General features: G+C 43.4%; 1 protein-coding gene across 4 annotated transcripts in view; it reads left to right on the forward strand.

Moving 5' to 3' along the window:
- The window catches only part of LOC138742310 (rho guanine nucleotide exchange factor 4-like), a 74,565-nt gene that overhangs the window by 54,475 nt on the left and 3,088 nt on the right, over positions 1 to 17,002 (forward strand). For 3 of the 4 annotated variants that reach the window (XM_069896569.1, XM_069896571.1, XM_069896572.1), the window contains 2 exons: positions 2,307 to 2,553; positions 8,596 to 8,667. In XM_069896569.1, the coding sequence (XP_069752670.1) occupies positions 2,307 to 2,553; positions 8,596 to 8,667 (319 nt within the window). Of the gene's footprint in view, positions 1 to 2,306; positions 2,554 to 8,595; positions 8,668 to 9,448; positions 9,630 to 17,002 lie in introns of those variants that run through there. The other variant, XM_069896570.1, reaches the window with a different exon arrangement.

The raw sequence follows: 17,002 nt of genomic DNA on the forward strand, positions 1-17,002 counted from the left end.
CGGGGTTTGCGGGCGATCGGGTTGGACAACGACAGTGCGGGGTCATCGGCTCTCGCTGCAGGGCGGCATCTCGGCGGATCAGCGGCCCCGTCACCGTGAGTCGCGGGTCGGCCTGCAGCAGGGAGGGGGAGTGGGCAATGGTCCTGGCGAGATCAGGCCCCCCCTTAGTTTCTGCCGGACCCCCCCTTGACCTGCTGAGTTTCTCCCAGACCCCCCTTGACCTGCTGAGTTTCTGCCGGACCCCCCTTGACCTGCTGAGTTTCTCCCGGACCCCCCTTGACCTGCTGAGTTTCTCCTGGACCTCCCTTGACCTGCTGAGTTTCTCCCGGACCCCCCTTGACCTGCTGAGTTTCTCCCCGACCCCCTCCCCTTGACCTTCTGAGTTTCTCCCGGACCCCTCCCCCTTGACCTGCTGAGTTTCTCTCGGACCCCCCTTTGACCTGCTGAGTTTCTCCCGGACCCCCTTTGATCTGCTGAGTTTCTCCCTTCTGGTGTTTTTATGAGAACCACAGACTTTCGCTCATACATTGATGAGGGGGATCAAGGGCCAAACATTGTCAGGTACCTCTCTGCTGGATAAAGGATACGATTTAACCTGCTGAGTTTCTCCAGTGTTGAGTTTTCACGAGGTAGAGTGAAAGGGCCGAAGGGCCTGTTTATGATCTGTAATGTTCTACGGACCCTGCTCTTCTTTCCGTGCCGGTGTCCCAGGACCTTTCCAGGGCAGTCTCCGTGCTCAGGACCGCGATGGGATCCCGGTCAGCGGTGGTGGAGCAGGTGAGCGCGGCTAATCCCGATCCAGCCCACGCCACACCCAAGATTGGCGGGGGGTTCCACCCTACCTGCCTGACCAGCCTCGCTCTCCACGTGTACTCCGGGCACCCGCCGCTGGTCCGGTGGGAAGGCACAGGGCAGCCGGCGGCCGGCGCCCCCATCGCCCGGCGGGGAGCCCCAATCTTCCCTCCGGCGTCTCGACTCCATCTGCAGCTCCAAGAAACGCTGTGCCACTGGGGTTCCGGGCGCTGGGAAGCGGCCTTGGCTTCCCCTGACACCTGCCAGGCCACGCTGCGGTGGGGGGGGGTGGGCGGGGGGAACACGACAGCGTATTTATAAAACCACCCACCACTACTCTTCAAAGACCAGGATTTTTCTCTCTCTCTCTCTCACCCTGGGACACAGCGGTTACTGTGCATGCGCTATACTGGCGCGGCGGCCAGCGGGCCACCTCTAATACATTTTTGATATGATCTTGCGGGCCAAATATAATTATATCGTGGGCCAAATTTGGCCCGCGGGCCAGAGTTTGACATGTGTGTTCTATAGGAATGGTGGGTGGAGAGAGTCTGAAAAGATCTGAAATTATAAAATAATTCATATGATTAGGCAATGTCAGAGAAATGTTTCCATAAGTTTGGTCAGTGTTGGAAATATTAATCAATGTTCTATAAATAACAACTAAGGCATTGATTAATTAATTAAGGTAACAAGCATGTTACTTAAGTGGAATCATTCTCGTAGCCCACACTTCATTTGTGTATGTGATATTCCAGAATGCAGACCTAAGCAGGACTGAATGGAAATTAGCATGTTCAATAATGTTTATATTATAGACTTGATCAATTGTGCAAAATCTACTTAAGTTTAGCTCTGAAGAGAAAAAGTTATACTTCTAAACATTTAACTTTACCATGAACATTGCTAATATTTCAATGAGGAAAGTTTTGATTGTGTAAAGAAGATACTATTGGTTTGTGACCCAGTCTCCAGAATAAAAAGACAAAAGACTGAAGATATTTGGGGAAAAAGGAAAAGATTTTCAAACTGAGAAATTTGGGCCATTTGCAACAGAACTGTGGTAATTTAACAAAAGAGACACAATTACACAAACAATTGTCACTCAGTCTTTATAGCTAGAGTTGAGGGTAAAGGGTGCAGACAACAGAAGTCGCTGAAGTCTATGTCTCTCTGATGTCTCCCCACGCAGGAAAAGCTTAGAAATCCTAAGGAATCTTAGAATTCCATTTGGAATTCATGGGGTGAAATGGGTTGTGGATGGCTGGGAAGTTCCATAGTGGATTTCAAAATTGAAATGAAAAATGTTTTAAGATCTAAATTGTGCAGTGCCGTGGGGAACATATGATAAACATGAACCAATGAGATAGCTCTTTAAAAGGGCTAGCAAAGGCATGATGGGCATAATGATCTTCTATATGCAATATTCTTTAAACCTATGAAGAGCTCTTAGGTGATGGTCACAAGAAGGGAAAGACAAATATTTTTAATATAATGTGTGACCCATTTCACAGGATCTACTGCGTCGTGATGTTTTATACTACAAGTACAGAATAGACATGGATACCATGCTAGTGGTAGACATAAAAGATGGCAAAGACTGGGAATTTAATGTTAAAGTCAAGAATGCTTTCAAACTTCAGAACAAACTTGTTGACGATGAAGTACACCTGCTCTGTGCAAAGAAACACTCAGACAAACTATTGTGGCTTCATGCTTTTGCGGATGAAAGAAAATTAGTTAAAAATGACCAAGACTCAGGTAAAGATGAGACTTGTACCTGGTTTCAGAATATATGTAGTGTAGATTGCTACCAGTGAACATTATATGGATAGCCATTGATTTAAGATGCTCGATGCTCTGATAGGGCAGTGATTCTCAACCTTTTTCTTTCCACTCACATACCACTTAAAGTATTCCCTGTGCCATAAGCACTCTGATTAGTAGTAAAGGATTGCTTAAGGGGGTATGTGGGTGGAAAGAAAAAGTTTGAAAACCACTGTTTTAATCATACCTCATTGACTTGTTATGTGCACGGTTTCAGAACTCCAAAGGAAATGGGCCGGTGACAATTTTTCTCAAGCAAAATATTTCAGTAATAGAAACATAGAAACATAAAAGATAGGAGCAGGAGTAGGTCATTCGACCCTTCGAGCCTGCTCCACCATTAAACAAGATCGATCTTAAAGTTCAGTACCCCGTCCCCGTCTTCTCTCCGTAACCTTTAATACCCTTATACTGAAGAAATAGATCTAATTCCCTCTTAAATATATTTAATGAACCTGCCTCTACTGCCCTCTGTGGCAATGAATTCCACAGATTCACCACCCTCTGGGTAAAGAAATTCCTCCTCATCTCGGTCCTAAATGGTTTGCCTATTATCCTCAAACCATGGCCCCGGGTTCTGGATTTTCCCATCATTGGAAACATCCCATCTGCATCCACTCTGTCCAGTCCTGCCAGAATTTTATATGTCTCTATGAGATCCCCTCTCAATCTTCTAAACTCCAGCGAGTACAATCCCAATTTGCGCAATCTTTCCTCATAAGTCATTCCTGCCATTCCAGGTATCAGCCTGGTGAATCGCCTCTGCACTCCCTCCATTGCAAGAACATCCTTCCTTAGATAAGGTGACCAAAACTGCACACAATACTCCAGGTGTGGTCTCACCAAGACCCTGTACAGCTGCAGTAAGGTATCCTTGTTCCTATACTCAAACCCTCTTGATATGAAGGCCAACATACCATTTGCCTTTTTAACCGCCTGCTGTACCTGCATGCTCGCCTTCAGAGACTGATGTACAAGTACCCCTAGGTCTCTCTGCAATTCCCCATCTCTTAATCTATTGCCATTCAAATAGTAATCTGCCCTCCGGTTTGTATTACCAAAATGGATAACCTCACATTTATCCACATTGTAGTGCATTTGCCATGTATCTGCCCAGTCCCTCAATTTATCCAAATCACACTGGAGCTTCCTGACCCCCTCTTCCGTGCACACAACCCCTCCTAGCTTAGTGTCATCTGCAAATTTGGAGATATTACATCCAATCCCCTCATCCAGATCATTAATGTAAATTGTGAACAGCTGGGGTCCCAGTACAGATCCCTGTGGCACCCCACTGGTCACCGCCTGCCACTCAGAAAACGAGCCATTTATCCCAACTCTCTGTCTTCTACCTGCCAGCCAGTTCTCAATCCAATGGTTCTCAATGGTTCTCAACCTTCCCTTCCCACTCACATAGCACCCTAAGCAATCCCTTACTAATCACACAGCACTTATGGCATAGGGATTACTTAAAGTGGAATGTGGGTGGAAAGAAAAAGGTTGAGAACCACTGTGATATGTTCTTATTCACAACAGAATGGAGACACGTTCATGCTGGGCCACTGCCCTGGACTGAGAAGAGGGCTGTGGCACAGTCACCTTTATTCAGGAGTCAGTGGGAGGTCAGCGAGGGGTGTGTCCAAGCACATCCAAATATAGATACAGTGGTTTACCACATTGGGATAATTTTGTAATGGAGAAACGCATAAAATGCTGGAGTAATTCAACGGCATTCCTGAAGAGTTTTTTTTGCCTTCCATTGATTCCCTTCCTGACCTGCTGAGTTCCAACATTATTCTGTATTTTTCTCTAGTTTTCCAGCAATTACAGTTTCTTCTTTACCGCCATCATTTTGTAATGAATAGTCACAAATTCCTGATTCTGCAAACAAAGATCTATCATCTGATGAGTCCCAAAAAAGTATCAGTAACTTTTTGTATTGCAAGTCTGATTTTTTTGTTTAACCGGCAAGCATCTCTCTTTTCACCAGTGAACAAACTGATGCAACTCAGTCATATATTGATGTATAATAGGCGGAAGGGGACAAGAACATTTCTTATCAGTCCCAAGGCATTGCTCAAGGAAAGAATAGTTTCCCTTGTTAATTTTTGCAGTGTGGGACTGCTGCACTTGAACCATCAATGGCTGATTCTCTTGTGGTTATAAAGAACTTAAGTCTGTATTGGATTTTGCATATGAAGCCAATCAAATTTCTGGAATCAATATATTCTGGCATGGTTCCAGAAGGAAGGGAGGTAGCAGAAAGGTAAATAAAGACCAGTTAGCCTGAAATCAGTGGTTGGGAAGATGTTGGAGTCAATTGTCAAAGATGGGGTTACGGCAAACCTATAGGAATTCTTTGAAGCAGAGACAAGCAAGCTAGATAAAGGAGAAGGAGTGGATACTGTGGATTATCAGAAGGCCTTTGACAAGGTGCGGGCAGAAGATAATTTTGTGTAATATTATATATTCTGTACTATTAATGGAATCTTGAATCTTCAAAGTCAAGTTTATTATCATCTGATTAGACAAGTACAACCTGACGAAATAGTGTTCTTTCATTGCCAAAGCAAACAAATACACATACAGACAGATGATACATATGCAGTACATGTATACATATATAAAATGAACAAAATAAATATCTTAACAAGATAAGAGTCAGTGTCATAGCTGGAAACATACTGGCATGAGTAAAGTATTGGCTGATTGGCAGGAAGCAGAGTATCGGAAGACAGCGATCATATTCTGGTTGGTTGTCAGTTGCTAATGGTGTTGCACAGGGGTCAATGTTGGGGGCCATTTTTTAAATGTTGTATATTAATGATTTAGATTATTGAATGAACGGCTTTGTGGCCAAGTTTGCAGATTTTATGAAGTTAGGTGGAGGAACAGGTAGTGCTAAGGACTTAGACAAATTAGTAGGATGAGCAGAGAAGTGGCAAGTATTTAGTCATGCACTTTGGTAGATAAAAATAAATAAATAAAATAGGCAGCCTATTTTCTAAATGGGAATAAAATTGAAAATTCCCAGATGCAAGGCGACTCAGGAGACCTTGTGCAGGATATCCTGAAGGTAAATTTGCATGTTCAGTCAGCGGTGAAGAAGGCAATGTGTTATTGAGGCTTTATAAGGCACTGGTGAGACCTCAGTATTGTAAGGAGTTTTGGGCTCCTTATTTAAGAAAGGATGTGCTGACATTCAAGAGGGTTCAGAGGAGGTTAACAAGGATGATTCCAGGAATGAATGGGTTATCATACAAGGAGTGTTTGACAGCTCTTGGCCTGTACGTGGAAGAATTTAGGAAAATAGGGGGGAATCTCATTGAAACATTTTGAATGTTGAAAGGCATGTTAAAAAAATAGATGTAAAAAGATTTGTTTCTTATGGTGAAAGAGTCTAGGACAAGAGGGCATAACTTCAGGATTGAAGGATGTCCACTTAGAACAGGATTGCAAAATTTTTTAGCCAAACAATTGTAAATCTGAGATTTGTTGATAGATGCAGTTGTGGCGATGACATCAATTGGTGCATTTAAGTTAGAGATTGATAAGTTCTTGATTAGCTAGGTCATCAAAGGTTATGGGGAGAAATCCAGGGACTGGGGCTGAATTGGGAATGGATCAGCTTATGATTGAATGGTGAAGTAGGCTCAATGGTTTTATAATATTTACAGATTTGACATATTTGCCATTTATGGAAAGCTACATATAGGGCCAGGTTTTTATTCAAAAATTTAAGGCTAAATGGAGTTCAAGAAGATTCAATTGTAAATTTAATCACTTGAATGATGAGAAAACATGAAATCAGAGGTCCAAAATGTAGAATCAGTACAATATCTAAATGTATTCTTTCCACATGTAATGTGGACCTACCACTTCATGAATACATTGGCCCTTTTGGGATTCTTTAGGAGGACACCAGTTCAATTAGGCTTGTCAGGACATTGCAGTGCTGTACCTGTTCATAGAACAGGATCATGTTTAAAAAATGCCATGATTCAGCTGCACCTATCATTTTTTACACAACAGACCCATTTGCAAATGCCACATTTATTGATCAATTACATAATTACAGTTGGACCATGCTAACTTCACAGAATTTTCAATGGTTGCTGAGTATTTCCATGCTCTATTAGACATGCTTTCTATCTGAAACTCACACTTGCTAGTCTTTCTCACATGCAGCCATCATGCCATATAATGCACAACCACATATTGATACTTTCATTGAATTGAATGAAGTTTTATTATAATGTTTCTTTAATCTGCAATACCATAAGGGAATTTCTAAGCTTATAACAGCTCCTATCATTCAAATTGCAGAACGCCAAAAGGGGTATTTTTCACTTCACACTCTTTCTCTTATTTATACTATCACTACATGACTTTTTTTTCCCATTAGAGCATTAAATAAATAGGGTAATATGAAGCTGGAGTTCCCTTTGGACAGGTTTCTAACTCACACATAGGCAAGTGTTATATTAGGACCAATATCTTTTTTTCTCTGTTATCTTTTTATGTCACGAATACGTTAGCGTAACGACACCACATCCCTCTTCGGACACTTGAAGGCAGCAGTTCACCTACCCAACTGAATGGAATTAGTGATCAATTTGTAAATCACAAAGTAAGAGATGACCACAATACAGCTGATCACAGAAACCATTCAGATGGCACTGATCTTGTACTACGGTACACTGGCTTGTCACTTTTACATTAACGCAGAGATGGTACTTTGTAATGACAAAGTACACACAGTATAGAAAGAATAGAAACAAGATTGTTTTCAAGGGAACACAAACTATTCTTGGAACCTTTTAAATTGATAAGAACTAAAATGAAGATTCATTAGCTTCATGAACTTCAATGTGAAAGCATGCCCATCAATTCTAAATCCTTTCTTAAAATGTTAATCAATTCGTGTTTCCCATATTGGTTCATTCTCTACCTGCTGCAGATCCAAACTGTCAGCTTTGTCCTTCAGGACTCCACCAACCCAGTTTAAGGATGGTGCCATGGGAAGCTATGCATCGTGCTGGCCATTGACATTCTCCACCTTGAGTTCATTCTGTGCCTTTTGTACGATAGCAAATTTCTTCCCAAAAGTACATTATGTGATCCCGCTTGTGTAGTGCAGATGAAGGGCTTGGTTTAGCCTTTCAGACCTGTTCTGGGGCCATGTTAGTTGTTAATCACATTTAATTCTATGGGAGAAATCAATTAAAGGCATTGAGAATTGGTGCCATCCTTGTGTAGCCCCTTTTTCACTGGCATCCTGTCCCAGGAATTAACTGGAAATTTGCCAGGACAGGGTCCAATAGAAAAGGAACACAGTCCGAACATCAGCGTCAAATGATGTCATTTCACATGAGGGATTAATCTCCTCTACCCCTACTCATATCCCCAGCATTTGCTGACGCCGGCGTGCTGATAAAACCAGTGGAAAAGGGACAGCAGAAAGTCATCCATTTCCAGTTGAAGGTAGAACACTCCGATCCCCAGGGATGAGTTGTGTTCAGTGGAAAAGCAATTTGTGTCCCAGTTAAGGGTGGCCCAGTGGAAACTGCACAAAGGACTTCCTATCCAGGGAGACTGCAAAGCAAATCAACTGGGATGTCAAGTGGAAAAGGTGCTAGTGACATATAGAATTTGCATACATGCAAGTTAAACAGTACAAATTTGTATTGTGGGCTCCAGGTGCACTGTGAACATAATTAATATTAACTGCATACTGCATAAAGATAAAAAAATGTGATCCATCTCTTCCTGTCAATAAATAATCTTAGCCCAGAAAATAGTCCAAGATATTGTTATCAATGAAACTTTCTTCATTCCTCACTTTCCAACACAGTTTAACTATCACATATTTACCACAATATTGAATATATTTCTTTGCAATTATTGAAATTAAAATTAATTATTATTCTAATTATTGTAAGCTGCACTAATATATCACATTATTTTACTTTAAAGGCTTTGTTATCACCGAAGCCCAAAAATACCAGGCCAAATTTCTTGCATACAAGCCAATAAAGAAGAACAAAGGTAATTTTGCTCATATTAGATATTATATATCATAAGAAAACCATTCTAGCAAATGTTATTCAGGACATGAAACAGGGATTCAATCTCTATTGTACAATGTGAAATAATGAAGCATGTGGAAAAAGGTCTTATCCGCGTATGAATAATTAAAATGGTAAGCATGTTAAGCAGAATAGATTTTTTTTAACACAACAAAGTAAATCATCTTATTTTAGGAGTAATTGAGAATGTTATGCTTTCTCAAATGTGAAAGTTGCTCCATTAATGATTTTTTAAAATATTTTATTTGTTAACTAAGTCTCTTAATTGTGGACAATGATTTATTGTAATGTTTAGAGTGTTGTTTTGAATGTTTGACACCATATAGTATAGAAAAGCTATGGAGATTCCTGTTAGTTATGAATCAACATTTACCCCCTCCATAAGTCTTCGTCCGCGAAGCCAAGCCAAAAAAGATAAGTAGGAATAGTGAAAAGGGATTGCATGTCCTGGAGGTAAGAACTGAGGCAATGGCTAACTTTGCTTTACACAAATCTAGCTGCAGAGAAGTCAAGATCAAGAATTGCCTGGGTTTATAAGAATGGGTATACACTATGCTACTTGTACTTAAAGCACTCATAATATTCTGCAACACTTTTCATGTGGAATCATCCATATACAAATATATGAATAAAAAGTTGTTAGTTTGGGAAACAACAAAGTTGTACCCAACCATGCTCATCCCATTTTCCAAAACTTGATCCAGAGCTTTCTACATCTTTGCAATTTATTGCACATTTAGATAGAAGGGTAGACGGCGGCGGCCCCGATACGGGCAGGAGCAAGGGGGAGACGGCGGCCCCGGCCTCGGTCGAGTGGGGCAGGCGAAGGCCCCGATCCGGGCAGAGAGTGGGAGGCGGCGGCCCCAATCAAGGCACAGGGTGAACTGCGGCGGCCTCGGCCCCGGTCCGGGCAGTATGGACCGACCTAGGTGGGGAGGCAGGCCCCTCCAGCCCGGGTAAGAAACCAGCATAGGAGAAGGCCACTCCAATATAAAACCTATGACCCAAGGACCTCGCTGCCACGTCCCAGCTTGCTCGGCCACGGCACACGAACCATGGGTGTAAAGGGTGGGGCCAGTACTGCGCGCACTGCACTCCACCTAAAAGCTCCTTTGCGCAGGCCCGAGGACAGGTCCACATCCTCCCCCTCCACGTCCTCCCCCTCCACGTCCTCCCCCTCAAAAGATGCTCACAAACTCAAGCTAGCATGCTGGAACATCAGAACCATGCTAGACAAGGCTGACAGCCACCGACCTGAACGTCGGTCTGCCCTCATTGCACATGAACTCCTCAGACTTGACATCGACATAGCAGCTCTCAGTGAAGTCCGCCTGGCAGATGTAGGCAGCCTCCAAGAACGCGGCGCGGGCTACACACTCTACTGGTCTGGCAAGCCTTCGGATGAACGACGCCTATCTGGTGTAGGCTTCATGGTCAAGAGCTTCATTGCCTCCAAACTCGAAAACCTTCCGACAGGCCTCTCGGACCGAATCATGTCCATGCGACTCCCACTTCAAAACAAGCGTCACATCACCCTCATCAGTGTCTATGCTCCAACCCTCCAGGCGGAACCAGCAGAAAAGAACAAGTTCTACACCGACCTGCGCAACCTCATCCAACGTACCCCTACAGCCGACAAGGTTGTCATCCTGGGCGACTTCAACGCTCGTGTCGGCAAAGACTCAGAAACCTGGCCAGGAATCCTGGGCAAGCATGGCGTCGGCAAGTGCAACGACAATGGGCGCCTCCTGTTGGAGCTCTGCGCAGAACAGCGACTTGTCATTACAAACACCCTTTTTCAGCAGAGGGACAGCCTTAAGACCACCTGGATGCATCCCCGATCCAAACACTGGCACCTCCTGGACTACATCCTGGTGCGAGAAAGTGACAAACAAGATGTGCTCCACACCAGGGTCATGCCTAGCACGGAATGCCACACTGACCACCGGCTGGTTCGCTGCAAGCTCAACCTTCACTTCAAGCCAAAGCCCAGGAACAATAAAGCCCCCAGAAAGAGGTTCAATGTTGGAAACCTGCAGTCAGACGAAGCGAGAGGAAACTTCCAGGCAAACCTCAAAGCAAAGCTCGACGTTGCAACCCGCCTCACGGACCCGTCCCCTGAAACCCTCTGGGATCAGTTGAAGACTACCATACTGCAATCCACTGAAGAGGTACTGGGCTTCTCCTCCAGGAAAAACAAGGACTGGTTTGACGAAAACAGCTAGGAAATCCAGGAGCTGCTGGCAAAGAAGCGAGCTGCCCACCAGGCTCACCTTACAAAGCCGTCCTGTCCAGAGAAGAAACAAGCCTTCCGTCGCGCATGCAGCCATCTTCAGCGCAAACTCCGGGAGATCCAAAATGAGTGGTGGACTAGCCTCGCCAAACGAACACAGCTCAGCGCGGACATTGGCGACTTCAGGGGTTTCTACGAGGCTCTAAAGGCTGTGTACGGCCCCTCACCCCAAGTCCAAAGCCCGCTGCGCAGCTCAGACGGCAAAGTCCTCCTCAGCGACAAGATCTCCATCCTCAACCGATGGTCAGAACACTTCCAATCTCTTTTCATTGCCAACCGCTCAGTCCAAGATTCCGCCCTGCTCCAGCTCCCTCAACAGCCCCTAAGGCTAGAGCTGGATGAGGTTCCCACCCTGGATGAGACATATAAGGCAATCGAACAACTGAAAAGTGGCAAAGCAGCAGGTATGGATGGAATCCCCCCAGAAGTCTGGAAGGCTGGCGGCAAAACTCTGCATGCCAAACTGCATGAGTTTTTCAAGCTTTGTTGGGACCAAGGTAAACTGCCTCAGGATCTTCGTGATGCCACCATCATCACCCTGTACAAAAACAAAGGCGAGAAATCAGACTGCTCAAACTACAGGGGAATCACGTTGCTCTCCATTGCAGGCAAAATCTTCGCTAGGATTCTACTAAATAGAATAATACCTAGTGTCGCCGAGAATATTCTCCCAGAATCACAGTGCGGCTTTCGCGCAAACAGAGGAACCACTGACATGGTCTTTGCCCTCAGACAGCTCCAAGAAAAGTGCAGAGAACAAAACAAAGGACTCTACATCACCTTTGTTGACCTCACCAAAGCCTTCGACACCGTGAGCAGGAAAGGGCTTTGGCAAATACTAGAGCGCATCGGATGTCCCCCAAAGTTCCTCAACATGATTATCCAACTGCACGAAAACCAACAAGGTCGGGTCAGATACAGCAATGAGCTCTCTGAACCTTTCTCCATTAACAATGGCGTGAAGCAAGGCTGTGTTCTCGCACCAACCCTCTTTTCAATCTTCTTCAGCATGATGCTGAACCAAGCCATGAAAGACCCCAACAATGAAGACGCTGTTTACATCCGGTACCGCACGGATGGCAGTCTCTTCAATCTGAGGCGCCTGCAAGCTCACACCAAGACACAAGAGAAACTTGTCCGTGAACTACTCTTTGCAGATGATGCCGCTTTAGTTGCCCATTCAGAGCCAGCTCTTCAGCGCTTGACGTCCTGCTTTGCGGAAACTGCCAAAATGTTTGGCCTGGAAGTCAGCCTGAAGAAAACTGAGGTCCTCCATCAGCCAGCTCCCCACCATGACTACCAGCCCCCCCACATCTCCATCGGGCACACAAAACTCAAAACGGTCAACCAGTTTACCTATCTCGGCTGCACCATTTCATCAGATGCAAGGATCGACAATGAGATAGACAACAGACTCGCCAAGGCAAATAGCGCCTTTGGAAGACTACACAAAAGAGTCTGGAAAAACAGCCAACTGAAAAACCTCACAAAGATAGGCGTATACAGAGCCGTTGTCATACCCACACTCCTGTTCGGCTCCGAATCATGGGTCCTCTACCGGCACCACCTACGGCTCCTAGAACGCTTCCACCAGCGTTGTCTCCGCTCCATCCTCAACATCCATTGGAGCGCTTACACCCCTAACGTCGAAGTACTCGAGATGGCAGAGGTCGACAGCATCGAGTCCACGCTGCTGAAGATCCAGCTGCGCTGGATGGGTCACGTCTCCAGAATGGAGGACCATCGCCTTCCCAAGATCGTATTATATGGCGAGCTCTCCACTGGCCACCGTGACAGAGGTGCACCAAAGAAAAGGTACAAGGACTGCCTAAAGAAATCTCTTGGTGCCTGCCACATTGACCACCGCCAGTGGGCTGATAACGCCTCAAACCGTGCATCTTGGCGCCTCACAGTTTGGCGGGCAGCAACCTCCTTTGAAGAAGACCGCAGAGCCCACCTCACTGACAAAAGGCAAAGGAGGAAAAACCCAACACCCAACCCCAACCAACCAATTTTCCCTTGCAACCGCTGCAATCGTGTCTGCCTGTCCCGCATCGGACTTGTCAGCCACAAACGAGCCTGCAGCTGACGTGGACTTTTTACCCCCTCCATAAATCTTCGTCCGCGAAGCCAAGCCAAAGAAGAAGAGATACATTAAATATGAAAGGGGTCTCTGACTAGACCCCCGCTTCAAGGTTCCAACAATAATGTGAGTGAAAACTTTCTCCCAAGACCCTTTCTAAACCCCATACATGCCATTTTAAATGACCATTGCTTTTAGACACCTCTTACCATCTCTCTTGCTTATGCCCTTCGTTATTTTGTACATTTCAATCTTCTCGGCTCCAAATAAAATGAGCATGTCCTGTCCAGTTTTTCCAGGCTCTGGTAAATCTCACCTGCACTCTGTCCAATTTATTCACAACCACCATTGCACACAATTTTTCAGCTGCGTCCAAACCCGTGTTTTATATGATGGTACAGTCATTTTTCTGCTTCCATATTCTCTGGCCAAGCTAATGAAGGCAAGTATCCCTCATGCCTTCTTAACCACCATATTTATCGATGCAGTCATTTTCATTGATCCTGCAAAGTGAAGATATCTCAAGTTTCAGAGACAGTTTGCAACACGGGTGCTAAAAGAGAAAATACTCAGGCATTTTACAGCTGTCATTGATAGGACAAGCAATGGCATAAGTTACATTCAGATAGGAATTTATGTGAACATAAGCAAGTCAACGACCTGCAAAAGTTAGTGGACACAGCCCAGGACAACACAGATAAAACCCTTCTCACCATTGACAACATCTCCAGGGAACAGTGCGATTGGAGAGCACAAGTAATCATCAAGGATCCACACCACTCAGCAAACACACTAATCCCGCTGCTCAAGAAAGAGGTACAGGTGCCACAGGACTCACACCACCAGGTACAGGAACAGCTGCTCCCCCTCCACCATCAGACTCCTCAAAGACAAACTCAATCAAGAATTTATTTAAGGACTCTTACTTTTCCACTTTATTACTTTTTTTTCTCTGTATTGCTCAGTCAGTTTGTTTACATTTCTTGTTTACATGTGTTCAGCCAGGTTTTTTTTTTCACTATCAATAAATGGTAATTAATTCTGCCTCACCCTCAGGAAAAGAATCTCAGGGTTTTATGCAATTTCATGTATGTTCTCTGACAATAAATTGAATCTATGATACAAGACAAACATGACAAGGACATTAAAATTAAAGTGGTCATGACATTGGAAGGAGGGGGAAGGGCCATACAGAGAGGTAGATTAAATCCTCCTTTGTTAAATGTCAAAATCCAATGCTTCATTGCCACTCATGTCAGACTTAATTAGGAATTTAAAAGTTAATTCTATTAAATAAGATCATAGCAGATAGTTGAACTATAAAGTGACTTGGAAAATAACTATCACTGGTGATGTTATTGGCCTTGTTATTGTCCACAAAAGAATAGGAGAGCATCCAGGTCCTGAAACATATCATTATTTTGACTAATATTCATCCTAATACAATCTATTGATCCCATTGTTGCAATTTATCCTGCTTCCATGGAATTTTTGAGAAGAAATTTCAGATTTTCAAATTTGAAAAACTAAATTTCACGGTCTGTTCTCATATGCTGAACCTTTAAAATGTGCTGGGCTTCTAGTTCAGTGACAAGACTCCCATTAACAAAAAAAAAAAGGTTGCAAGTCATAGATTTGTGGTTCAGGTCCATTGGGAACTGAGAAGGTTCGAGGAATGGTAACAGCTTCCAGTAAGGCCACATGACAAGTGCAAGGATGAATAGTTGCACTCTTGACCAAACAGGATAGACAGCTAGTAATTGAAAGATAATTTAAACTTGCAACACTGGGAAAGGATTGGTTGGGAATAGGAGCACAAAGGTGCAGGAAGACAATATGGTAATTTTTAATATACTTTATGGATAACATTTTTTTTCATTTATAATTACAATGTGGACATCTGTCCATAATTGCTCCAGAACTGAGAAGCCTGTTAGGAGTCATCCACATTCATGGATCTGGATGCTCATACAGCCAGACTAATTAAAATGGCAGATTTACTTCCCTGATGGACATTTTTGAACCAGGTGGTGGTATGTGAAAGAGAGGGGATGGAAGTGACAACCTAGTTGCTGACACACTATTTTTTTTAAATCAAAATTGATTTTTATTGTTGAGTTTAATTGGCAGTGGGATTTAAATTCACATTCATGGTCTAGTAACTATTCCAGCAGTTAAACCCCATACCACTATGGTGTGCGAATGATACAAATAGGTTGCACATGATTCCAAACAGTTTAATAGAGAAGATGTCAGAATTGCAGATAAAATGGAAACCTTTATGTATGGAGTACAAATTGGATATAAAACAAAGATGCTGACCAAAAGAGCTGTGTACACATTTAGTGCGGCCTTTTGAAAAAAACAGTAGAAAATGATGTTCACAAGTATTTCATTAACTACAGATACAGTCAAATAAGGAACGCAAAGAGAAAATACTGGGTGGGCTGGACACACAGACCACATATTGACATCAATCAGTTTTTTTTAAAAACAGGACACTAAAGAAAGTATTCAGGAAATAGGATGCTGTAGCAGGAATGTTGTAGATTCATGTATCTCATAGTCTTGGAGGTATTAAGGTCAGAAATTTACAAACTTTCTGAGTAGCCGTGGAAAATCTGTGGCTCAATATTCTAATGATGGTAAAATAAAAAAGGAATATTCACAGAGTTTTTGGAATTGGAGTCAAGAAATAAAAACTGAAGAAAAAGAGTAAGAAATTATCCCAGAATGGCGCCATTGATGGTATTTAATGTACCATTCTTTCTTCTCTTTGAGCACTCTATCTATTCATTAAGATGAAGACCCATACTGAATACAATATTCCAAATATAATCCCTTCAAACCTATCAAAAGTTTAAAATCACATTTCTGCCCATACATTTTGACAAGATGTTTCCCTTAATGACACCTGACAGTTTCTGAACTCAATTAACAAAATCACTAACACATATCAATTTCAGTAAAGTTAAATACTTGCATATTGTGTACTTTGTACTCAAGCCTCTTCCACCTCTTCTCATTACTGCCAATTTCCATTCACATCTCTCTGCTTATAGGTGTATCAAAACCCTCTGAACTAGTAAGATCAGAAGACAAAATTGTTCATTGCACTCTTTGGAACCATTTTAAATCTCAGGAATATTCTTAGACTCCTTAAAAATTATAAACATCCGGTACCTAATTCTCTGCCCTCCCACCCACATCCAACTATGACCTCTTGCCTGTGGACCTATGCTCCTTCCCCTGTCTGTCCCTCAACAATTTTATTCAAGTTATTTATTGTCATCTGATTGCACAAATACAACCCGATGAAACAGCATTCTCCACTCCTCTGCGCAAAGCACACAGACACACAATCAGATATAACACACATACAGACAAATGATATATATGCAGGACATGCATATCTGTATAGCTATAAAAATAAATAACTTTTTTGGTACTAACAACAGTCACAGATCATTATGCCTGTGGGAAGAAACTGTTCCTCACCCTGGTGGTGCTGGCTCTGACACTCCTGTATCTCTTTCCTGATAGGCGCAGCTGAAAGATGCTGTGTGCAGGGAGGGAGGGGTCCTCAATGATTATGCATGCATTCTTCACACAACGATCCTGGTAGATTACATCAGTGCAGGGAGGGGGAGGCAGGGGGGAGGGAGACTCCAGTGATCCTTTCTGCTGCTCTTATGGTCCTGTGATTTGACCTCCGATACATTTTTCTGCAGCAACTGTACCCTTGTGATGCAGCCAGTTGACATACTGGTGGCTGGTAGCCTTGCCTACTTCAGTCTTCTCAGAAAGTGCAGTCGCTGTTGTGGCTTCCTGTCAAATGTGGAAATGTTGAATGTCCACGATAAGTCACTAATTAAGTGAACTCCAAGGAACTTGGTGCTTCTTGTTGGCTGATGTGTT

The sequence above is a fragment of the Narcine bancroftii genome, chromosome 9 (assembly GCF_036971445.1).
Source record: "Narcine bancroftii isolate sNarBan1 chromosome 9, sNarBan1.hap1, whole genome shotgun sequence".
Classification (NCBI taxonomy): domain Eukaryota; kingdom Metazoa; phylum Chordata; class Chondrichthyes; order Torpediniformes; family Narcinidae; genus Narcine; species Narcine bancroftii.